The sequence below is a fragment of the Odocoileus virginianus genome, chromosome 23 (genome assembly GCF_023699985.2).
Source record: "Odocoileus virginianus isolate 20LAN1187 ecotype Illinois chromosome 23, Ovbor_1.2, whole genome shotgun sequence".
Lineage (NCBI taxonomy): Eukaryota > Metazoa > Chordata > Mammalia > Artiodactyla > Cervidae > Odocoileus > Odocoileus virginianus.
Genome location: NC_069696.1, coordinates 883,005 through 908,245, shown reverse-complemented (window position 1 = coordinate 908,245; position 25,241 = coordinate 883,005). Strand labels below are relative to the sequence as shown.

General features: G+C 51.8%; 1 protein-coding gene across 7 annotated transcripts in view; it reads right to left on the bottom strand.

Annotated features, from left to right (window-relative positions):
• The window catches only part of CHD4 (chromodomain helicase DNA binding protein 4), a 29,785-nt gene extending 12,814 nt beyond the window's left edge, over positions 1–16,971 (bottom strand). For 2 of the 7 annotated variants that reach the window (XM_020878731.2, XM_020878732.2), the window contains exons 1-23: positions 16,834–16,970; positions 15,810–15,987; positions 12,283–12,404; positions 11,872–12,087; positions 11,566–11,684; positions 11,198–11,439; positions 9,625–9,752; positions 9,223–9,358; positions 8,900–9,078; positions 8,496–8,735; positions 6,174–6,377; positions 5,868–6,073; positions 5,402–5,533; positions 5,226–5,322; positions 4,378–4,569; positions 3,696–3,896; positions 3,425–3,562; positions 2,874–2,995; positions 2,587–2,760; positions 2,115–2,256; positions 1,893–2,024; positions 1,688–1,805; positions 226–350 (exon numbers count right to left, since the gene is read on the bottom strand). In XM_020878731.2, coding sequence (XP_020734390.2) covers positions 226–350; positions 1,688–1,805; positions 1,893–2,024; positions 2,115–2,256; positions 2,587–2,760; positions 2,874–2,995; positions 3,425–3,562; positions 3,696–3,896; positions 4,378–4,569; positions 5,226–5,322; positions 5,402–5,533; positions 5,868–6,073; positions 6,174–6,377; positions 8,496–8,735; positions 8,900–9,078; positions 9,223–9,358; positions 9,625–9,752; positions 11,198–11,439; positions 11,566–11,684; positions 11,872–12,087; positions 12,283–12,404; positions 15,810–15,909 — 3,465 coding nt within the window. In that variant the 5' untranslated portion in view covers positions 15,910–15,987; positions 16,834–16,970. Of the gene's footprint in view, positions 1–225; positions 351–1,687; positions 1,806–1,892; positions 2,025–2,114; positions 2,257–2,586; positions 2,761–2,873; positions 2,996–3,424; positions 3,563–3,695; positions 3,897–4,377; positions 4,570–5,225; positions 5,323–5,401; positions 5,534–5,867; positions 6,074–6,173; positions 6,378–8,495; positions 8,736–8,899; positions 9,079–9,222; positions 9,359–9,624; positions 9,753–11,197; positions 11,440–11,565; positions 11,685–11,871; positions 12,088–12,282; positions 12,405–15,809; positions 15,988–16,833 lie in introns of all 7 variants that reach the window. The other 5 variants (XM_070453113.1, XM_020878736.2, XM_020878734.2 and 2 more) reach the window with 5 other exon arrangements.
• Between the last annotated feature and the right edge of the window lie 8,270 nt (positions 16,972–25,241).

The following is a 25,241-nucleotide window of genomic DNA, read 5'->3' as shown; positions in this document are numbered from 1 at the left end:
CACAACTTCCTTTTGCACCCCTGCTCCCAGACACCATCCTCTACCATGTTACCCTAAATAGGACCAGAGCTAACCCAAACTCTCCAGCTTACAATAAGGTAGAAGACATTTATAAAGAATCTATTGTTTTCCCCTGAAACAACTAATTCCAGATGGTGGAGCCCTTGCAGAGAACACTGCATTTCCAGTAAGTTACTGTATGCCAAGGCTGCTGCCTCTGCTCACCTGGATGTCATTATGGGGGTTCCAATCAGAGTCGTAGATAATAACTGTGTCAGCAGTGGCCAGATTGATTCCAAGACCCCCAGCTCGAGTGGAAAGCAGGAAGCAAAACTGCTGAGCACCTGGTGCTGAGAGGAACCACAATTCCAATGAACAAATGTATAAGGAGCATCAGAAATACAAAACCTCATTAGCAGATGCAAAATGCTATATATAGGATGGATAAACAACAGGTCCTACTGTGTATAGCACAAGGAACTGTATTCAGTATCTTGTGACACACCACAGTGGAAAAGAATATGAAAAAGATATATTTTTAAAAAAGAATTGTATATATGTATGACTGAATCACTCTGCTGTACAGCAGAAATCAACCCAACACTGTAAACCAACTATACTTGAATCGAAAAAAAAAAAACAACACACACCTCTTCAGGCAAACACGGAAGTATCAATAATGGTATTCATCGTAAGCAAAGAGCGCCAGACACTGAGATGAGTGTGAAAGTTTAAGAAGAAACAGGATGTCACCATGGTCTCAAGTGTCCCCTAAAGGAATTTATCAATCGCAATGAAGAAAACCTTACAAGGGAGAAATTCAGCAGACACCACCTGAACCAAGTAATCAAGGTCAACACCAGCAGTGGAACATTATCAATGTCACACTGTCCCTGGGAATGATGCACTGAAAAGGACACAGCATCACTCTTGCAGACTCCTGCCCGAAATGTCTAACATCAATCGAACCATGAGAAAACATCAACTAGACTCATGTTAGAAAAGCTAAACATTCTATAAAGAAGCTGACCAGGTCACCATCAAAGGTATCAATATCATGAATAAAAAAGAAAGATGAAGAACTAGAAGAGACAACAACTATGAGTGATGTGGGATCCGTGGGTGGATCCTGACACATGGTCAGGGTCACGTTCAAGTCTGTGACCTGGTTAGTAGTATACTAGACACCAATGTTAATTCCCTGGATTTGATCGTTGTACTGTGGTCATGTAAGTTATCAAGAAAAGCCAGGTGAAAGGTATACATGAACTTGCTATGTTATTTTTTTTGAACTTTTGTGTTCAAAACTCTCTCAAGTTATAAAGTTAAAAAAAAAAAAAAAGAAGAGGAGGTAGTAGTGGCTACTGAGACAAGCCTGCCACTAGCTTGCTATCTGGGCTTGGTAAATCTGGATAAACCTGGGTCCCTCCCAGGCCTCAGCATGCAATGAGAATGATTAAATGAAGTGCCCTTCTTTTCAGCAGAGAGAACAAAGACTCCATAGGGAATAAATAATCTCCTAGGAATAATCTGATACATTCTTCCAATCAAGAAATTCAAAAGTATTCTTCCACGTCAACAAAAGACCCTAAACCACTACCCAGAAAGAGATGGAGGGAACAAGTGATAGGTCGAGCACCCTGAGTGAGTGAGGATGCCAGGATCAAAGCCACTCCTCCCCTCTTACCATTGAAGCGGTCAATGGCCTCCTGCCGCATGTTCCCAGTGATTCCCCCATCGATACGTTCATATTTATAACCTTCGTGTTCCAGGAAGTCCTCTAGCAGGTCCAGCATCTTGGTCATCTGAAGAGGAGCAGAGTTGAATTACGGGCTTAATTAGACAACAGTCCTCCCATACGTCTGAGCTGTCCACTGCTACCCGGAAGTTACCTGGGAGAAGATAAGGACACGGTGCCCACCCTCCTTGAGGTTCTTGAGCATCTTCTGAAGCAGCAATAATTTTCCGGATGCTCTGATGAGGGCACTGCCGTCATACATGCCGTTAGGCATCTTAGGGGCTTCCTAGAGAGGAGCAAAAAAGAAAAAATAAGGAAAGAAACCCCACATGGAGCGGCCTCCAGCCAGGGACTAACAAGAGGTGGCACAGCGTACCATGGCGGCCACGGGGAAGAGATATGGGTGGTTGCAGCACTTCTTAAGATCCATCACCACATTTAGCAGAGAGACCTGGTTGCCGCCCCCTCGAGCATTGAGCGCTTCAAAATTCCGAGTGAGGATGTACTTGTAGTATTTCCTGTGTAGACAGGGTAAGAGGTATCACCCTCAAGAGTTGTTACCTGGCTCACCATGTGGTCCCAGGGTTTGGGGCCTTCCTTCCAAAACCTCTCACTTTGGGACTGAGGAAACCTAAGAAGCGCCATTGCCATCCTTTTAAACAAGGGAAGGAAGCGCTGGGCACTCTGGACCCAGCACCCCGGTCACAGGTTCCTTTGGGCCTCACTGGCTTGGTCACCACCCATCTCACATCAGAGTATGGGGAGGACTGGGAAACACCATGCAGACGGGCTGGCGTGTCTAACTGTGTCTGCCAAATGGAGCCAGCGCCCCGCTCCTCCACACTCACTTCTGCATGGGGCTCAGCTCCACACGCACAATCAGCTCTGTCTTGGACGGCATGTTCTTGAACACATCAGCCTTGAGCCGCCGCAACATGTGAGGGCCCAGCATGTCATGCAGCTTTTTAATCTGGTCCTCCTTGGCAATGTCTGCAAACTCCTCCAAGAAGCCTTCCAAATTGCTTCAGAAGGAAAAGGAAAGAAACTGTTGGAGAGGGGAAGGGAAGGGACATGGCACAGGAGGCAGAAGGAGCAGGAAGGATGAGGAGCCGACTGTGGACAAGCACACACTTACTGGAACCTCTCAGGGGTGAGGAAGTTAAGCAGGTGGAACAACTCTTCTAGATTATTCTGCAGTGGAGTCCCTGTCAGCAACAGCTTGTGCTGGAGCGAGTAGCCATTTAACACCCGGAAAAACTGGTGAAGCAGATGGAGAGAAGTGGAGTGCAATGAAAACAGGGCTCCAGTACTTCTTTGTAAACTCCCGTTTTACCGCCCAGCAGTTAAGCCCCCACCCCTACCTCCATCTCTCTTTAAAAGAAATTTATTATCCTTTATCTTCTTTCCGTAGTTACCTTTTTTTTCTTTCAGCCACTTTGCAATCTTAGTTCCCCAACTAGCCGATGAACATGTGCCCCACCCCAGAGTAGAGGTGCAGAGTCCTAACCACTGGACCACCAGCAATGTCCTCCATCTCTCTTCTAAGGCCTGGCCTCCAAGGCTTATCTATCATGAGTAAGGAAGGCAAAGATCCTTTTTCCCTTTCCCGTGCTCCTCGGTCTCCCCTTCCTGAGTAGATGGTACCAGAACCCTAAAACTGAAGGCCACAGCTCTCCTGCCCCTCACCTTAGACTGATTATTCTTGAGCCGATGGGCTTCATCCACGATGAGGCAGGCCCAGTCAATAGAGCCCAAGATGGCCATGTCAATGGTGATCAACTCATAGGATGTCAGCAGCACGTGAAACTTCACAGATGCCTCTTTCTGCACAAAAAGGTGACTTGGTCACTCATGTCCAGGCCAAGTCAAGGGACTGGCCAGGGGGTGGGAGTGGGGGAATTCTCTCCTCCTCACCCCAGGGACCAGACTCTCCCCTACCCCTGCCTCCCTGAGGTACCTTCATGCGGGAAGCCTTCTTGCCACCACGAATGGCATTGTCCTCAAAGGAAAACTCGTTCTCTCGGATGATAGCACGGCTGTCTTTGTCACCCACGTAGGTCACCACGTACATATCTGGAGCCCACATTTCAAACTCCCGTTCCCAGTTGATGATGGTGGAAAGAGGGGCACTCACTAGGAAGGGGCCTTTGGAATGACCCTGTAAGGAAGAAGAGCAGTGGGACAGTGAGGACTCAGGACCCCACACACAACCCCAGCGTCCACAGCCTGGTCCCCAGCCCCTCCAGCGGGCAGAAGACTGGCCTGTGCACTGTTGCTGCCCCTCCTCCCTTCCCAGGATACAAACACACCCAGCTGCCTCCTTCCCAGAGCTCCAGGCCTGCCTCCAGGGAGCTTACACACTGGTCTCTTCACACTAGCTCCACCCACAGCTCTGCTCATCTCAGCGCGCATACGGCCCCCAGGACTGAGGCTCCAGGCACCCACCACTAACCTCCCCAAGGCTCCACTCCCTCCCATATGTCTCTGGGTACTTAGGTCTCTCTTACTGTCACTCAACACTGTTCTCCAGGTCAGAGAATAGTTTTTTCTTCCTTTCTCTGTCTCCTTGGAGTGTAAGAGAAGACCCTGAACACAGAACATCCCCCCACACACAAAGCCAGTAGCCCCGGCTTGCGCACCTCCTTGTAGAGGGAATACAGGAAGACTGCCGTCTGCACCGTCTTCCCAAGACCCATCTCGTCAGCCAAGATGGTGTCAGTGCCCTGAGCCCAGGAGAAGCGCAGCCAGTTCAGGCCCTCCATCTGATAGGGGTGCAGGGTCCCACCCGTAGCATCCAGGTACTCTGGCTGGCGCTCATACTTCACTGTCGGCTGAAGGAGGAAAAGAGAAAGTCATGAGCTGGTGAGGAATTCCCTTCCTCCCTAAAACCAGCTGCTCCTCCTCATACATGCTCACTAGAGCCTACTCAAGGAAGCCACAGAAGACTGGTGGGGGAAGAGGTGCTTAATGGCCACTGTTAAGTTTGTCTTTTATCTAGGGTCCTGCAATAAGCAAGGCAAGATGGAGGTCTTGGTCCCACAGACATCAGAAGACAGACACTTCACAGTCTCCCTGGCAACACAATAATTCTACCAGTCAGGATCTACCAGGTGAATAGTTCTATGTTCCCCATAAATTTACTTTTAACCCTACTCATATATTACACAAAACCTCAAGGAACTGAGCCATGAATTAAGGGTCAAAAGACAAAGGTTCCAAAACAAGTTCCATAAAAGCTTGGTGTGTGACTCCTCCATGCTTAACACTTCCTCAGTCATACACTAACACCTATGTTTTTGCTTTTCTGATGAGGGAAAAGAAAATAAAGCATTCCCAGTATTTTCTCCCTGGTTTCCAGAGACGTGGAGAAGCCAGGAAGCAGTCTGTGTGAAGCATTTTAGCTACACTGACTTGAATGCCTTAGACCACCACCGTCAGGGGAGCACACAAGACATGTCGCCCTGCCTGCCCTTTTCCACCAACTCACGTCAACCGTTGGAGTTTCAGGGGGCCTCTCCAACTTCCTCAGCTTCACCTTCTTGAGCTTCTTGCCTGGTCGTCCCTCCTCACCTCTCATCAACTCCCTGGAGAAGACACAGATGTCACAGCGCTGCCAGGGGTCCTTCTCAACCAGCAGCAGCTCTGATCACTGAGGTCGCTCACCTGTGATTCCAATAGCTCTGCTTGAACAGGTCATAGTCCTGAATCTCCACATCCTCACTCTCCCAGGATGCCTGATCATAGGGTAGGTCCCGCCACTTGATCAAGTAGTGGACGTGGCCCTTCTTGTCCACGCTGCAAGGTCAAGAGGAGAAAGTGCTGAGCCAGAAGGCCCCCCTGCTCAGTTCCCCAGTCAGTCTTGCTCTCAAAAACCACCAACAATAGATGTTCCAAACCAGGCCTCTAAGGAGGCCAGATGCCACATGGATTCAGAAGCAATACATCTGGTGTACCAGTCTTTGCACCAAAAATGATCTCTAATCTACAGCCTATGGCTCAAAGGCCAGGATTCAGTCAGTTAACACACTGAGTGTCTCGTCCGACTGTAAGTTACTGGTGAAATCCATTTTCTGAATCCCCCGAGGATACACAGCCCACCTCCAGGGTGCCCGGCCGGCTCCACCAGTACCTGTGGTTGAGAATTCGGTGGATCATCATCCACTCAGGCTTTATCCCATAGCGATAGAAGCGCTCCTCCATCTCAGCAAATTTAGGGTCCTTGTTCTTCCGCTTCCGGCTCTTCTCCTCGTCACCACCGAAGTCCCCAGAGGGTGGTTCATCCATGTCATTCTTCCGCTGATAGTTTCGGAACATGACTTGACAGTGCAGCTCCAACTGCAAGCAGGAAGAAAGACATCACCAAGAGTGACATCCACCCTTCTCTCCACACGCTGTTCACTCACTGCCGCCCCTATCCAGTCTCTCCCAGGCTCACCTGCAGCTCAGACACCCAGGAGCAGTGCCAGTATGACATCCCTTGCCATTTGACAAAGAACTGCCGCTCTGGCCGCCCCTCCAAGGGCTTAGGGGACGGAGTGTTGGGATCAGCATCTGGGGGCCGAGGCACTGGTGTGGGAGATGGTGGCTGACCCCACTTCCAGATTAGGATCTTCTGAACTTTGCCCTTAAGAGCTGGACACTAAAAGAGAAAAAGAGATAAGTCAACACCAAAGCACTACCATAGGGAGATGTATACCTGAGAGCAGCTTCAACCTCATAGTTAGTAAAATCTCATTTCAATTACAGTCTAATTCCAAAGCCCTTCAAGATGGAGAATAGAATCCCCCGTTTCTGGACTTAGTCCAGGACTGGTGTGACATTATCACTCATATCTGCCTAACAGAGCCAGCAGCTAAGCCAACAATAACTTAGAGCAAGTAGGCACAGAGAAGTCACAGGCCTGGAGCCCAGATTTCCTCGCTTAATCTATTAGATTGGTGCACACATAATTGCAGTTTTGGACTGTGAAATTTAATATTTAAATTTAATCATTATAACTAGGCTCAAACACATTTTTAACAATCAAAATAGGCACAAACACAATAAACACATTTTTGCCAACGAGAAGTAAGTTTATTCCTGTAGTGTAAAAATCCAGGCTTCGGGATTCAATGAATTCTTGGAAAGCATTTTCCGCATCATGCTGGTTGTGGAAGCATTTTCCCTGCAAAAAGTTGTCAAGCTGCTTGCAGAAGTAGTAGTCGGGAGAAAGAGAAGTAGAGGTCAGGTGAATATGGCAGATGAGGCAAAATTTTGTAGCCCAATTTGTTCAACTTTTTGATTGAACATTGTCTGAATACCGCATGATGTTCAACACTGACTGAACATCAATTTTTTGAGTGAAGCGTTGATTATGTCATGTATGGTTGGGTGCTGTCATGGAGAAGAATCGGACCCTTTCATTGCTGGTCTGGTAGCTCAGACAGTAAAGAATCTGCCTGAGACTGTAAAGAATCTGCAAGAGACTGGGCTTCAATCCCTGGGTCGGGAATATCCCCAGGAGAAGGAAATGGCTACCCACTCCAGTATTCTTGCCTGGGAAACCCCACGGACAGACAAGCCTGGTGGACTATTGTTCATGGGGTTGCAAAGAGCCGGACACTACTGAGCACCTAACACACTTTCATTGACCAATGCTGGCTGCAGGCGTTGTAGTTTTCAGTGCATCTCATCGATCTGTAGAGCATACTTCCAAAATGTAATGGTTTCACTGGGATACAGAAAGCTGTAGTGGATCAGACCAGCAGCACACCACCAGTGACCATGACCTTTTCTTGGTGCAAATTTGGCTTGGGAGGTACTTCAGAGCGTTTTCTCAGTCCAACCATGAGCTGGTTGTTGCCAGTTATTGTATAAAATACACTCTTCGTTGCATATCACAGTCTGAGAAATGGTTCGTCATTGTTGCATAGAATAAGAGAAGACGAAACTTCAAAACCTTTCTAATCTGCTTCAAAGGCCAAAATACCGTAGAATGGTTGATGTTGAGTCCTTCAGCAACTTCTTATGTAGTTTTAAGAGGATAAGCTTCGATGATTACTCTTAGTTGGTCATTGTCAACATCCCATGACCAGCCACTACATTCATCTTCAAAGTTCTCATCCCGTTTGCAAAACTTCTTAAACCACCACTGAACTGTACATTCGTTAGCAGTTCCTGGGCCAAATGTGCTGTTGATGTTGCGAGTTTTCTCCACTGCTTTGTGACCCATTTTGAATTCAAATAAGAAAACTGATTGAATTTGCTTTTTGTCTAACATCATTTCCACAGCTTAAAATACACATAAAATAACTAGTCGTTACAAAAAACATAAACCAAGAAATATGCATTAAAATGATATAATAACACAACCACATTTAAGAATGTATTCCAATTATCAAATGGCAAAGTTCAACAGTGCTAAACCTCATTTATTTTTGCACCAACCTAGTAACAGCAGTAAGTGGCCCTGTTATATGACTAAGCTACCAAGACCTCGAGGCTGGTATCAAGACAAGAAAAGATGTCCTGGGCTACATCCCACTTGGGAGAATAGGCAAAGCATCAGCTCTGTTGGAAGTCAGTCCTATAGCTTCCCAGGAGAAAGGTATCCCAGGACCACAAAGGAAGGAAAAGCCTGGTTTGGGGGCTCAAAGGCCTCCAGCCTCCAGTGGCCTCTCCTGCACTTCAGCCTGGAGATGCCCACACAGAAGAGGGGTGAACCCTTGGGTTGATCCACACCTCCCTCAGCTGATCCCAGCTGGGGCCAGGCACTCACCGTGCAGCGGGGACACAGCCACTCGCCGTTGGGGATCTCTGGGAGGGGGGGGTTTAGGCAGTGGATGTGGTAGGAGGAAGGACAGGTGTCACAGCAGAGCAGCTCCCCGCCATCCTTGCAAACCCGACAGAACTCCATGTGGTGATCATCCTCTTCCTCAGGGTCTCCCCCAACCTCCTCGAGGATCTCCTCACCCTCCGAATTGTCCTCCTTTGCCTCCCACTGGATGCCTTCCTTCTCCTGAAGTCGAGGACCACAGAGTCAGGTTACAACCACCCCCACCCGCCCAGCTGGACCACGCCCAGCATCTCTCCAAGAGCATCCCAAAGCCCAAAGCCCACAGCCAGCAGCACCGGCATGTCTCCTCCTGCCCAGGCCCTCCCCCCTTAAGGCTGGGCACTCACGCAGTGTGGGCAGCTCCACTTGCCCTCGGGCGCCTTCTCCATGTCTGGGTCCAGGCAGACCATGTGGTACGCGCGGGGACACGTGTCACACAGGATGATCTCTCCGCCTTGCTGGCACACCTCACAATAGTCCTGGTGGTCTGTCTCATAACCATCCACAGCAGTCACCTCCTCCTCGCCTGGGCAAGGAAGAGGGAAAGCCCAGTTATTAGAAAACAACCACCTCCCCCCACCCCCGAAGCCCAGGCCCCATCTCCTTAGGGAGATACCTCCCCAATCATTCCCCTCAGCCCATCACATATTGATACAGAAAAGCAGCACACCTTTCTTTTTCTTCTTTGTGGTCCGCAGTTTCTTGCGGCTGCGGCTACTGCGGCTGGTAGAACCATCAGAAACAGAATAGCTATTGATACTGGCGTCATCGAAGTCAGACTCCACATCTAAGTCGTCGTCCTCACTCTAATGGGGTGAGAAGAAACACGGCTCAAGGTTCAGGCCAAGGGGAAGGAGAGAGTGGTGGAGAAGGGAGGAGAGGGAATCACTCTTTCACTTGGGGCACTGGAATCACAGCAAGGACTTACACAGCAAGCCCAGAGCCCTGTTCTATGACCAACTCCCCACATACTTCAGCAGCCACCGTGAAAGGTGAATCCTGAACTAAGACACCATCCTCTCCATGGGCTAAGGCACCATCACCAGGGGACAGGGACAGGCTGGGCTCTCACCGAGGATCTCTTCCGCTTAGAACCAAAACCTCCCAGCTTGATTTTCAGGGGAGCTACTTTCTTGGGTTTAGGCTTCTTGGCATCGGGAACACGAGGGCTGCCCTTGGGCTTCCTCCGAGCATTGGGACCTAAATCAGGAGAAAGCAAGTGTGATCATGCAGTCCAAACACCCATGAGAGAGCAGAACATGGGGAAAAGTAAATATTCCCCACCCAAAGTATTTCCACTGGGTTGGCCAAAAAGTGCCTTTTTAAGTAAAAGTAAGACACATTTTTCACCTTGGAGAACTTTATTGCACAATGTACCCATCATTTTGTTCCACTACCTTTTGCCACTTTTCTGGCAACTTCATAATTCTATCTTCCCAAAACTTATTGTCTTTTTGAGCAAAGAACTATTCCAGGTGCCTTTTACAGTCTTGTAGGGGACTGAACTTTTTTCTAGTAAGAGAATTTTGTAAAGATCAAAATAAATGGAAATCTGAAGGTGCAATGTCTGATGAATAGGGTGGATGAATCAGAACTTCCCAGCCAGGTTATAACAGTTTTTGCCTTGTCATCAAAGAAACGTGCAATCTTGCCTTACCCTGATGGAGCTCATAATAAAGGACTCCCTTCCAATCCCACCACATACACAACATCACCTTTGTTAGGATGAAGACCAGTCTTTGATGTGGTTGGTGGTGGTTCATTTCACTTGCCTCAGGATCTCTTCTATTTCACATTACTATACAGCATCCGCTTTTCATTGCCCATCACAATTTGTTTTAAAAATGGAATTTTTTTGTTACGTTTAAGTAGAGAATTCCATATGGAAATACAGTTAAGATTTTTTTCATTTAACTTACATGGAACCCAAATATGAAAGTGATGAACATAACCAGGCCAGTGCAAATGATTTTCAGCACTTGATTTGGATTTTTTGAGTATGTCAGCAATCTCCCATGTGGTATACAACGTTGACTGTTCTCAATTAATGTCTTGATTTGATAGCTATCAACTTCAACTGGTCTACCCAACCATGGAGCATCGTCCAGCAAGAAACCTCCAGCCCGAACCTTTGCAAGTGACTTTTGACACGTTCGATCAGTCACAGCACCTTCTCCACATATTGCACAAATCTTTTTTTGTGTTTCAGTTGTTTTTTCACCGTTCTTGAAATAATAAAGCATAACATGCCAAAACGTTGCCTTTCTTCTTTCATCTTCAATAGTAAAATGACTACACAAAACTTAAATTTTGGTAGTTTTTTTTTTTAATGCACACTGATATGACAACCATCACAATACGATCTATCGAAACTGTTTCAAATGAAGTTAAAGACAACCAAAAAAAAAACCAAAAAGGACAACTAACTGAGACTAGAGCCATCTTATGGGAAAGTGAAGGAACTTTTTGGCCAACCCAACAAAATACGCCCCACCTAAAACATTTCTACACTGAGCTTCCCAAATTTCCCTCCTGATCCAAGATTCATCCCTCCCTTCTAGCTTCTATCTTTCGGCTGACAGAACAGCGCATCCACACGTCTGCCAACCACACTAGCCCCCACTTCCACTGGGTCCCATTTTCACCTTTGCCCTCCTTGGTCTTGGCCTTGCGGATAGGCACCTCCACAGGGGGTGGAGGTGGTGCCACTTCAGTGGCCGTCACCATGCTCTCAACCACGGCCACTGCCGCTGCTGCCGCCGCTGCCACAGAAGCCCCAGAACTGCCTTTGAAGGGGTTGTTGGTGCTGAATTCCCGCCACTTTGCGCCCAAAACCATCATCATCTTGGAGACGGCAATCTTGGGGTTTTTGGCAGCAATGAGGGGCCTGGAGGAGAAATGGCAGGAACAGAAAAGAAGAAAACTTTAAAAACAAAACATAAAAGATGGGGGTGGAGGTAAGAAGAGATGACAGAAGTGCACTCCACTCCATCCCCAAGACCCTCCTGTTTACCGAACAAACTGGCTGAAGGCCTTGTAGTTGGTGAGGGTGCGATAATCCTCCTCAGAGAACACGTGGTCAATGTCTTCCATGCCCCAGTCTTCCAGGAGCTGAGCAGATGACTTAGGCTCCTGCAGAGAGAGAAGGGTCAAGGCTTGACTCCAAGTGCCCACACTCAGCAGAGGAATCTGAGCTGCAACTAAGGCTGGCAAGTCCAGGGTAAGAGCAAATCATTAGAAACAAGAGGAAAGAACTCAATCGCCGGGGCAGCAGTGACTGGGAAGCAAAGGACAGAGAAGAAGGTGGAAATGCAGGCACCTTCGAGTCGTCGTCGTCCTCATCCTCCTCCTCCTCCTCTTTCCGCTTGGATTTACTCTTCTTCTCCTTCTTAGGGCCCAGCTTCTTCTTCTTCTTCTTCCCAGGGGTGTAGTCGCTGCCTTCGCTGTCTGAGCGCAGGGCCACCTCTTCCTCCTCCTCCACAAACTCCGGCCCCTCCCCAGAGCTGTCCCCCAGCTGCCGGCATAAGAGCAAACGCTGGAGCAGGGAAGGGGGAGAGGGAGACAGACACACACATGCTACACACATGCTGACCTCAGGACAGCCCCGAGGCGACGCCTGGGACCTGGCCCCCCACTCCAGGGCCAGCAAGCGAAGGCCCCAGCCCTCCAGCCCTTCTCAGGGCTCCTCCTGCCTTCCTCCTACTCCCCATGACATCAGTCACCCACTCACCTCCTTTTTTTGGCGCTTGCTCTTAGGGATTTTAGGGTCCCGAGGTTTCTTAGGCTTTTTCTTCTTCTTGAGCTTTGGAGTCTCTGCTTCTGACAAGTCCTCTTCCGGGTCCTCTTCGTTTTCTACATTTATTTAGCAAAGAATGGTAAGCAGGGAAGAGATCAATAGCAAAAGGTTAGTGCCTAATCCAGAGGCTTTAGACTTGATTCCCCCACCTCTTGTCCCAGATTCCACCGAAGAGAGCTGCTACGCACGCCACCAATGGAAGCTGATACTCAGGACAGAAACAGACAGAGAGCTGGAGATCCCTGAAACAGACCTGCAGGGCCAAACCGGGCCCACCTCGGGCAGCTGCCCAGACCCTGAGCAGAAGTCCTATATATGCTCACCAGGGCAGCCGAGTGAAGCTGCATACAGTTAACCAAGGAAAAGAAATAGGTCCAGCCCTCCTGTATTCCAGTGACCAGGAATGAGAATGAAAGATCCTACCCAGAAGACCAAAACCAAAGACAACACCCTTGGCACATTTCCAGAACAGTACCTGCTCAGTGGTCCCGGAAACCTTCACATCCTTCACTAAGCCCCTTTGGCTCGTCACTGCTCAAAACCACCAGAACCTCTAAGCCCCAGGTTCAGCTGCCAGCCTAGTATCATGCCCACCCCCAAACCGGACTTCCCTTCCCCATCTCCAGCTCTACTGTTTCTTCCCAGCTTCTCCTGGGTCAGTAGCCTCTTCTCCCCAGGGGCCCAAATCAGCCCAGCTGTCACCATCCCCCCCACCTCCTCCTCCCATCTGGCTCCGCCTCCGGCCGGCTGGGAGCGCACACAAAGCCTGGGGTAATGCTGAGAGCTCCAGGGCAGGCATAGGTGGGAAGGGGCACCGAGAGGGGAGGAGAAGGCCAGGAAGCAGCTTCCTTTGTAACAGACATTCATACAGGCGCACCAGCTCCCTCCTCCCTCCTTCCCAAGCCACCCCCGCCCAAGGAGGGGGGAGTGGAGAAAGGAGTGGAGAGGAGGAGGGAATGCCTCACCCACTGAGGAGAGGGAAAATGGCTCCTGACCACAGAAGCCAGCCCAGGGCACCCAGCTGCCAACAGAGGACAGACAGGAAGTGGCAGGGGAGGGGGGTGGGGTGGAGAGAGGTAGCCGGCGGGGGAAAGACTACCCTCTCATAGATTTCCCAAATGATCACCTGGTCCCATGTCCAAACGCCACCTCTGCTAACACTACTCTGGGATGACACAGTTCTCAAGATGCCATTCTCATGTCCTAGGCAAGGAAACCCAAGACACCTTGAAGGGTGACACCACATGAGGGCCTGAGTTACTCCCTCAATCATTAGGATTTCAATCATCAGAGCTAAGATTTAACAAAAGTTTGGCGGTACTGTGTCAAGAGTACACAACCTTCTTTCTGACACCCAAAAGGTTGGCCTTCCTTGAGGGATGGAAGCCCACAGGAAGTCTCTGAAACTCAGCTTCCTCATCACCTCTACCCAGAGTGCAGGCCACAGATCCTAAAGCACCTCTAACAAGGTTACAGGCCACCACCTATCCAACCGGCTGAAAAAAAGGGAGCAGCACCTAGAATAGTGGACAATAGCCTCCTACACAGGTTCTTAGCTCCTGACCCCCCAGAACTGGCCCGAAAACGCCTCTGACTCCACCCTTCCTGCGAGGAGCAGATACTGGGGAGCAAGACACACTGGACAAAGCGCCATCAGCCTCCCCCTTTCCCTCTCAGCCGGGGATCAGGCCAGGCACAAGACAGCCCCTCCCATTCCCCTGGGAATGGAACACCAGCTTGGATCTCAGCAGAAAGAACCATTTTCTTAAGCCCTTCTCCCAAGTCATCCCTGTACTGTCCTTGTCCCCAGTCAGCCACATCTCTAAGAGTCACCATCAAAGCTGGAAGTGGAGACCGGGACAATTCACATAGGCAAAGGGGACCCCGTTCCATCCACAGAGGACCCTCCAACTTCTCAGGCAGATGTGCTGACCTGGCAAGAGGCAAACTGGCTGATATAGAGGAAGATTTGGGAAAGGGGCAGGAATGGGGTGTGGCAAGTGGAAAAACTGGGTCACACTACAGCTTGGGGCAGAGTTCACCCTGGGAGCCCACACTGTTCCCAGTCAACACAGGGGCAGCCCCAGATGAGGAGCCAGCACAAGCTGGATGACACTGCTGCTTCTCATGCCCCCCATAAAAAGGACAGGATCCTCTCACCACTACCACCCTCCCCCGCATCCTGGGCCACAGCACAGAAATCTGCCACCATGCCCTCCATGGTGACAGAATTCAAGCCTCAGTTTCTGATCCCAGCAGCTGAAGATTCAACAAGAACACTGACCCTCTCTCCTAAGTGGCCTTGGGCGGAAGTGAAGACTTCCAACTAAGAAAGCGCCAAATGTGGAAGCATCTTTCCCAGACCACCTCAACTTGCAGCTGGAGCTAAGGAGAGAGAAGGCAAAAGGGAAAGATGTTTGCTGGGAAACAAAACAGAGACAGCAGGATCCCAACTTAAAAATACACACAGAGAAGATGAAAAAGTGGCAGGTAGACAAACAGATGAAGGAAACAAGTAGGTGACTTAGCTAGATGCTCTGAAGAAAGGACAGAGGAGACAGAGATCCACTTTAGAAACGTGACAACAATCATCATTTGAGGATAGACAAGTCATTCCAATCAGGCAGGGTGATTAAAACAATTCGGGTTTGGCCAGTCCAAGGAGCCACCCCAAATCAGACAGCACAACCCCCAACACACCTACACAAACACTTCACACCACCAGCCCAAACCCCAGGCTACCTGCGCAGGGCAGAGCCTTCTGGGAAAAAAGCCAGGATTAAACCGACTTGCCAGGGAAAGAGGGGTGCCCAGGGTATCACCTCCCTTCTTTCTGCCCCTCCTAATGTATCCTGCAGGCTATGACATCCTACCCCAGCCCCACTCTTAACATTCCAGCAATCTGCCTGACTTAAAGCGCTCTAGATTCCAGTTGAGGAGCGCAAATTCAAACTTCACACAGTTGAAACTGCACAGAAAGCCGGTAACTGATCAGAAGCTAAAAATAATCAGAGTAACCCGCACTCCCTCTTTCTTTTCCACAGCAGCAACCACAAGATCCTGCTAAGAGATGCTCTGACGGTCTCCTCCAAGAGCAATCCTCAACCCCCTCACCGCCGCTGCCACCGCGCCCAACCTCCAAGGGTCCCAGCCACCTGCAGTCCCTTCGGGGATCCACACTACGCAAAGCCTACCAGCCCTGAGAGCTCCATCGACCGGGATCCGCAGAGCGTTCCCGAAGACAGTGCAGCAAGCTTGCACCGCGGTCCGCGGAGCCCAGGAGGCACATGGCTTCCACCCCCCTCGCGCCGGAGCTCCGCAGAAGGGAACCACTCCCTGCGGATGCCCTCCACCTCAGGCTGCACGGTGGGAGCCCAGAAACTCAACCCTGCCTCTCCACAGTCACTAGGGAGGGCCCAGATGGCTCCTTCCTGCCCGGGGGCCCTGGGGGAAGGTGTTACCTGGGTGGGGTGGGGGCAGACTGTTGTTCAAAAGTGCATCCATATCGTCCTCCTCGCTGCCCGCGGAGCAGGGGGACGGGGAGCCCAGGCCCGACGCCATCCCCTTCCGCTCCCGGCCAGGGAATTGGCCCAGCTGCTCCTGCCTGCGGCCTGGGGCCCTCGACACTGGCCCGAGTCACTGTGCGGGGGAGGGGGGAGAGAAAGAGAACAGTCAGTGACGCGCACGGCCCCCTCCCCCACCCCGCCGCGCTTTCCGCCCACCCCGGCCCCCCCTCAGCCACCCGAGCAGGGCACCCGAACCACTCAGGCTGAACTTAGTTCCACACTCCCGGGGGCGGCCCGGAAGCTGGCTCCCCGACTGCAGCCCCCCAGACCAGAGAGAGCGGCGCCCCCGAGGGCAGGCCGGTGCCGGCGTGGGGAGGGGAGAGGCCGCTGGACGGAGCCGGGCGTGACGGGGGAGGGGGTCCGAGTGGCCGCGGCGCGGGGCGGGGGGGTGGGGTGGGCCGGGGGAGGCGGCCGGCGGCGAGGCGCTCGGGGACACAAGGTCACTTGGGGGTGGGGGGGCGCCTCCCTGCGCCAAGGGAGGGGCCAGTCCCCAGACAGGGCAGCTCTCCAAAGGCTGTCCTGTGGGACAACTCGGGCTCTCCGGAGGAACCGCGGGGACGAGGGGGCGTGGAGGCTCGGCGCTCCGGGGGGCTGGAGGTAGGGGCGTGGGGGGCCGGCGCTCCCACTGGGCAGGGGGCCGAGCCACGTGTCCCGGGGGGGCAAGTGAGCAGAGGGCGAGGGGGGCGCCGGGCATTGTGGGAGGCCGAGTCCGAGGTGGGAGTCGCTAGGAGCGAGACTCGGGTCGGGAGAGGGCGGGGGCTGGGCGCACTGCGGGGCAGGGAGAGGCAGGATCGGCTCCCGGGGCAGGGGGCGGTCCGCGGGTCCGGGGACACCCGAGGAGCAGCTGGGTGGAGGAAACACTCTCGGGGCTGATCGGGCTGAGAGGGTCGTCTCTTTAGGAACCCCGAGCTCTCCTCACCCCGGAGCCGCCGCAGGTCGCGCTGGGTCCGGCCCGGTGTCACTCCCGCTCCGGCTCCTCCTCGTCGCGGCCGAAGGGGGGAAAATGGCTCCGGCTCCGGCGTCGCCTCTTAAAGGGCCCGAAACACCGGCCGGGAAATCCCACCGCACAGGCCCCGCCCCCCCACGGACAGCCCATAATAACCTCAACCAACTCCAACCCCCCCCCTCCACTACCGCCACCCTCCTCCCTAGGTCTCCCGGGCAACCCCCGCCCCCTCGTCGCTCTGGCAACCATTGGCCACGCCCCCTTCGAGCGCGCGCGCGCGTGTCACCCGGGCAACCACCCACCTCCTGGCCATCCCATAATACACACGGACACCACCCCCCCACCACCACTACCACCCCACGCACACACACACCATACACATACATGCCAGAGTTGTTGACATCTCATGATATTGCAGACCTTTTGCAACTAACCCTTTATCCCCACCCCTCGACATCCCATAATAGCTATCCTTTGCCAACTTCTTCACTCTTGGCCCTAACGCTAACATCCCATAATAATTCGTCACCTCTCTCTTCCCATGGCCATCCCATAATAAGCACCCGTCCCAGCCCTTCGGCCTCACATCCCATAATACTCATCCCCATCCCCCACAGACATCCCATAATAACCACTCTTCATCCACCCCCAGTTTGATATCCCATAATAGTCAGAAACTCACCCCCCCCCCCATCAACGGACACTTCGGCCTCCTCCCACACACATCCCGTAATAATCAGTCTCCCACTTTCAGTACTGACATCCCATAATAACCCACCCCCTGGCGCTGCCCTCAGCCCCTGCAGGCTAGATCCTCACAACACGACCCCCAGACTTCACACATTTATTCTAGTTCCACAGCCCTTAATAACCACTCCTCCCCATCAGAGAGATATCCCGTAATGATCAACAGCCCTACCGTCACCCCACAGATGGACAACTAATCTCCTTTCCTCTAACACTGGAAAGATATCCCATCATTTCACTCCTCCACCCACACACTGACAGCCCATAATAATTGCAAAGAACTCGTGGTCAACCAGACATACCATAATACTCCCGGCACAACCCCGAGTCACATCCCATAATGCTTCACCTCCATTCCACCACCCCTATACCTTTCCAGCCAGACACCCCATAATATTCATACTCATACCTCCCCCATCTCCAAAGCTGCCAGTCTATTCTAACACCCACACCAGAGAGGGTGAAGCGGGCTACCCACATTGCCCTGTCCCCGCCCCAACTTGTACACACCTTCATCCCTTAATGAGCCAAAGCAGTGTCCTGGCATAAAGCCTCTTGATGTATAAGATGGACCCTCGCTTTCCACATCCATCATTTCCAGACACCCAGAACTGAGAGTCAACCTAGGACCCCACCCAGTCCCACCAAAACCCAGGTGTTCTCCAGACACTTACCTTCAGGTGAGTTTTCAATAAGACCAACCGAATACCATACTGACCAGATGAGCCATTCACATAAAGTTTAGCTCACCCCAAAGCATCCCATAACAATTACAAACCCCCACCTAAAGACTATTTCTCAACATTCCAGCAGTCCTTATCCCATACCACCTCCCCAGGTCAAGCAGTCCATTCTCATGCCTATAAATGGACATCCCACCACGGTGTGAACTGAGGATCTTGCTATCTGCTCACGAACACCCAAGATTTGCTCTCCTTGTACTCATGTTTATGCAACAGATGTTGAGGGAGTACCTAGCAAGGCACAGAGCTGGGCACCATAGTGCCTCCCTTTAAGAAGCCTAAACAATCAAATGCTGAGGCTAGATGGAATGTCTGCTGTCAATGAAACAGTGCTATTTCCTAATTTCCTGTCACAGGGAATAAAACAAACCCCAACTGGTCTCAGGAGACATCAGATCCCAGTAGAGATTCTCAGTGGTCCTTCTAGATGTGGGAGGTACTTCTAGAGGATTTACAATGTAGACGGATGGTCAAGATAATCTCTCTGCTCCCTATGTACTGAGGGATTTTGATTGGAAAGTACTGTCCATCCATCCAGCAGTGTTTCTAATACAGAAACCCTATAATGTCATCATGTGCTTCCTTCTTGAGAGACTCATCAACATGCCAGAATTATTATCTTTATGTTTGAACACCAAGGGCTTCCTTAGTGGTTCAGACAGTAAAGAATCCACGGGAAATGTGGGAGACCTGGGTTCAATCCCTGGGTTGGGAAGATCCCCTGGAGAAGGGCATGACAACCCACTCCAGTATTCTTGCTTGGAGAATCCCCAAGGACAGAGGAACCTGGCAGGCTACAGTCCATGGGGTCTTAAAGAGTTGGACACAACTGAGTGACTAAGTACAGCATGCTTGAACACCAAATCCTGCTGACCAATGCCCCATGGTTCTCATTTATATGCTGTCACTCTGTATCCTGAAGTCTCATAACACTTCCAACTGCCTCCATCCTCATCTTGTTGAAGTCCTATCTTTGCCCCCCACCCCCCCCCCAAAAAAAAAAACCCTCATCACTGTATAATACTCACCATCTTCCCCTCCCATGTACAAGTCAACATCCCAGAATGGCTTTTTCATTCATAATGCCACAAGGAAGCCTCCAGAAATATACCATTCCCTTCCTTATCTGTACCTACCCTGCAGCTACCCTGGGGACCTAAGCTAAGAAAGTCAGAGAACCCAATCATAAAATCCTTTGGCCCTTAGAGAACCTGAGCCTATAGCCTATCACTTTTTCCTCTTCCTTAGCCCGAGAACCAGGACCTGGGTGAGAACCAGTATCTCAGCACCACTTCCTTGCTGCCCCCACTCCAGACCCCAGAGTCAGATAACATGTTCCTCTACTCTCCTGTGCCTTTTTCACACAAGTCCAAGGCCCTTGCGGGTACAACAGGTTGAAGAGCAACCGGAACTTCCTCCTAGGAGAGGCCCTTCCTGACCAGAAGTGAGTGTGTCGCCCTTCTAATCTCACTTCCCTAGAGAAAGGGCCTGGCCAGATGACCCTCCCTCCTCTGGGAACCTCACGACTGGAGAGCTGGCAAGGAGAGATGAATTCAGGAGAGGCAGAAACTTGCTTTGGGAAATCAGCATCCTTATGCTTCCAAGCATCACTTTGTGGACAAAGGACAAAGGTCCATCTAGTCAATACTATGGTTTTTCCAGTAGTCATGTACTGATGTGAGAGCTGGAGCATAAAGAAAGCTGAGCGCCGAAGAATTGATGCTTTCAAATTGTGATGCTGGAGAAGACTCTTGAAAATCTCTTGGACTGCAAGGAGATCAAACCAGTCAATCCTAAAGGAAATCAACCCTGAATATTCACTGGGAAAACTGATGCTGAAGCTAAAACTCCAATACTTTGGCCACCTGATGCAAAAAACTGACTAACAGGAAAAGACCCTGATCCTGGGAAAGACTGAAGGCAGGAGGAGAAGGGGGCTGCAGAGGATGAGATGGTTGGATAACATCACCAACTCAATGGACATGAGTTTGAACAAACTCCAGGAAACAGTGAAGGACAAGGAAGACTGGTGCTGCCATCGACAGGGTCGCGAAGGGTCAGACACCAGTAAGCGACTGAACAACAACAAGGGCTTCCAAGCAGAACACCAGTGATGGTGACAGGTCTCTCCCCCAGCTCCTGCCTGACTTCACTCCCCGGACCACCCTTTCGGCACATCCACCCTGGCACACGGGCTATTTCCCCCATTCTGCAAGGCTGCCTGGTCTTCTCATTCAATTCTCTTGTCTTCAAGGTTGGGCCCCATTCATTTGTGCAAATCCTCCCTCATGCTTATTCTGAGGACTAAGAGCAAACCCTGCCCTCCTCCCTTAGTGGACAGGAGGCAGCTCTTTCATTAAGGTACCATATACCTCCTTTCAAGAAGTTCTCACTAAACTACAGAGCTGCCAGAGCATTATTATGCCCTCCTCTCTCCCCATTTCTTTAGGGGATCCAGCCTGCCTCTGGGCTTCAAATTTCGTTCTGTAATATCTACATCTGCCCCATACCCTTTTCTTCCCATATATACACCAAGAGATATATACAGAGATTCATAACCCAGAAGAGTTTTGTAACTGGGTAGTGACAGCTTCTTGTCTGTGGAGACACACATGGTCCCTTTTGTCCACCACTGCCCTTTACCCCATCCTGCAGGTTGTATCCACTTATCCCTTGGCTCCTCTTACTCCCCACCTCTCCCTGATACCACCACAAGGAGTAGGTCAAAGGCTCTTCTCTCCTTGAGTTCCAGGGGGCTAGGATGTTCATGTCACTGTTGTGGTCTTTCTGCCTCTGTGCTCCCCCTCCCTACCCTGGCCCCAGGCTCCCCGCCCAGATAAATTATAAATAAACCACCAGCGAGATTGGCCCCCAGAGACTAAGGGTGGGATAATCTTCTGATTAATGCACCCAGGGGGACAGCCTCTCTAGCCTGTTACCTTAGTATTGTGCTTCCCTCCCTGTGGTACAGAAGAACCTAGAATAACAGAGTGGGTTGTCCATGGAGTTTTCAGCATATGCGCTGTAGTTCTCTCTCCATCTCTGTTCTGTGAGTCCCAGAAATTCTGTTCGCTAGACATCTAAGAGTGTTCCTGCTCTGTCAGAAAAGGGGGTTTGGGAAAGCAATATAGGACACAAAAGGCACAGGGACAGTGCAGGCCGATGGCTAGGCAGGATGGAGGTGGTACAGGGCTGGGGGAGCCACCGCATGTGTCCTGAATTAGCCAACTCAGTTTTGCTCCTCCGGTGCGACTGCAAGGTTGGCACAGCTCCCCTGGTCGGACCCCTACCTGAGCTACAGACCAGCCAGAATTCAGGCCTCCTCACCGCAGGCCTGGACTCAGCCACCCTTGTAGCTCACAAGCTGTTTAGGGACCCAGGTGTCCAGGGTTCAGATCCGGCTAGCTCCAGTCTGCCCCCGGGGCCTCTTCAAACAGCTGTCACGGACGAACCTCTCCAGCCAGTCACTCTTGCCAGGCCTCAGGTCTGGCTCCAGGGCTCACCCCACCCTCCCCAGCTCCTTCCCTCCCTCTTCCTTCCTTTCCTTCCCCCTCCCCCCTCCCCAGAGCTTCACCTACTCAGGACAGCCCCACCCAGCTGCGCTGGGCACATCCCATAATAATCCTTCTCCTTGCTAGCCCCCACCCCCCCCAAAAAAAGAGAGAGGCGGCCATCCCATAATAGCCACCCACAAGAGACATTCCGCGGTGACCGCCCCCTCCCTGCAGAGCTGCCGGGAGCAGCCATCCCATAATAGCTGGCCGCCTGTTTTACTGGTTACTGCCTTGAAGGGAGCTGGAGAGGAAATGGAGGGGAGGGGGAAGGAGAGGAGGATCAAGGGCCCCCACTTTGTGGAAGGGAGTGCCAAGGGGAAGGAGAGTGACCCAAGGGGATGGGGAGCCAAGGGGACATGGACAGGTGGGAGGTGTGGCCCACTGGCCACCACAACCCTGCTTTGGGACCTTCTCCCCATCCTCAGGGGGTTCCCTTCCCCCTCAGCACCCGGAGGTGGCTGCTAGTTAGGGAAGATGCCTAGGATGGGTTGAGGTGCTCAAACAGCCAGAGTGTGGGGGGTGGACTTCAGGTGTTCTCCTCGGGCCATGTGCGGAAGAAGGCAGACCTTAGAGAGAATGGCAAGAGAGTAAAATGTTGGGGGGTCGGAGAAGCTCTCTTCAGGCCCTCCCCATTCTGCACCACCATCCCATAATAATCCCCCAGCCCCACTCCCCCTCCCACACGCGACATCCCATAATATCTTCTGGAGAAGCAGTCCCCGCTGTAGGTACAAAGAGCTATCCCATAATATGCTCCCCCACCCCCCACTCGCCACCCCCCCCAAGTTGGCCCCCCCCTCAGTCACATGCAGCCGGTGCCATCCCCCGCTGCTCCCCCCTCTGGCCACCGAAGGCCTTGCCAGCCCATAATACTCTTGCCTCTGGTCGCAGGAGGCCTCCAGCCCATAATATTCCCTTCCACCACCATCCCCCCCCTTCCCGCCCAGCACCCCTTCCTCCCGCCTCCAGTTGGAGCCGGGCCTCACCAGCCCATAATATTCCCCAGTCTCCTAAGGCTGCTCCAGCCCATAATACTCTCCCTGTCTCCTAAGGCCTCTCCATCCCATAATACTGCCAGACGCCTGACCTGTGGGCCAAACCCCAGCCCGTTCCACACATCGAGGCTGTGTCAGCGCCGCCGGTCTCCCTCCCTGTCCCTCCCTCCTCCCAGCTCGGCTCTCTCCCTCTCAGGCTGTCTCCCTTCCGCCCTCCTGCCCTGGGCCCCTCTCCCGGCCCCACCCGGGCCTGCCCGGGCCCTCACTTCCCCTCCAGCCTCCTCTTTTGCCCTTTCTCCTCTGCTTGGTTCTTCATCCCATGCCCCCTCTCTTCACCGTTCGGGCACTTTCCCACCCACTTCTCTGTCTGTGGGATGGACCAGGGGCCGGTGAGGAGAGAGTGCCCCCAGAGGGCGACAGGCCAGTCACTGCCCCAGCCTCCTCCTTGACCAAGCACCGTGAAAGCTGGCCCCGCCTGCCTTTCTCACCCATCCCTGGCCCTGGTTCTGATTGCCGGCAGAGCTCCATCTGGGCGAGGATTCACCTGGAACCCTTGCTGTCTTCCAGAAACTCTCCCCTTGGGCATCACAAGCTGACTTCACCAACGGCCTGTCCTCCCCAGACCCTGGTTGGAAAAGAGAGCTCCCCCTTATGGGATGTCTCTCAGGTGCCTTTCAAAGGTGACCTCATTAACCCTCACCAGAACCCAATAAGTAGATGCTATGATCCCCATTTCATGGGGGAAATAGAGGTTCAGAGAGGTTAAACAACTTCCAAGGTCACATTGCCAAGAAGTGACAGAGCCAACATCAGTACCCAGGTTTGTTTGATGGCAGAGTTCTGAGAGCCTTTGGGATTCTCCAAGCCCCTGGGAGAAACTTCACTCTTGCTGTTTTCAGTGCTTCTCTGGAAAAGACAGCATGGTGACAGTTCCCCAGCCTCCCGGGTCTCCTGAAAGAAGGGAGAAGAAAGGCTCCCTGTGAGGTTAACCTCCTCCTCCACTTTTCTTCAGGGGACTCCAGGTGGCAACCCCACAGGGATTTCCCTTAAGATGCTCCAGGACTAACAAGCATCTGTCCTTGTTCTCCTGAATTTATCTCAAGTGATTGTTACTCTTCCCCCCAGCTTCTCTCACCACATGGACGGACCATTCTACAGAGGATACAGACCTTGAGGAGAACCAAGGGGTGGTGTCCTCTTTGGTTTAGTTGGTGGAGAATCAGGAGTGCTGTCTTGGAGATGTTGGGCACACCCCAGGTGGGGGAGGGGAGTGCATGAAGGCTAAGGTGTTCAGCTTTGGGTGCTGCCCTTGAGCCACGCCCTTCCGCACCCTTGATGGGGTGTGTTTTAGGGCCCAACACCATTGGAACCATGAATGAGCCCTGTTCTCAGCGCTCACTCAGCCACAGTGGGTTCTGCACTGGGCTGGAGGCAGGTGGAGAGGGAAGGGGCTGGTGTGTTGTAGGGTGAGTGAGTTAGGAAGAAGTCCTCCGTGTGCTCCTAACTCACTCACCCTACACAGTGGACTTAAGGTGAGAGAGTGGTGGCTTACATGAGGAGGGAAGGAGAGGAAAGGACGCCAAGGAGCGGTGGGTGTAAGGGAACCAGGGATGAGACAGTGGGCTGTAAAGGAAGGGGAGATACAGTAGGGTGTTCTGTGAAGAGTAGAGTGGTTTGGGAGTCTCAGGGACACCGTCCCACCTCCTGGTTGTGTGACCTTAGGACCTCCGCTCCTCCAGGATGTTTCATCTGTAAAGTGCGGGTAATCATTATTCCTAACTCAGAGGGTTACTGTAATAATTAAATAAAACAATGCATTTTGAGCACAAAACTAAGGTCTTGGCATGAAGTGAAGTGAAAGTCACTCAGGCGTGTCTGACTTTTTGTGACACCATGGACTATAGTACAGTCCATGGAATTCTCCAGGCAAGAATACTGGAGTGGGTAGCCTTTCCTGTCTCCAGTCCCGACCCAGGGATCAAACCTAGGTCTCCCACATTGCAGGCAAATTCTTTACCAGCTGAGCCACGGGGAAGCCCAATTGCATAGAAAGTATTTTTACAGTGTGTTCACGCACTTCTCCCTGTGTCTGAGGTTTTCTCATTTTCCTCCTTTAGGTTTTCCTAACCCCCTAAAAGGTAAACTTCTGGACACAGGGTGGTCTCTGGATTTCCCACACGTAGCTGCCATTACATTGGCCACCCAGTCATGGGGGGATCCTGTGAAAATAGCAGTGGCTGCAGACGTCCTTAAACTTCCTGTTCGTATCAGCTTCTGCTCATTCCTCCTCTGCCTGCAACATCTCCAGAATCTAATCTCTGCACTGTGCAGCATGTGGGATC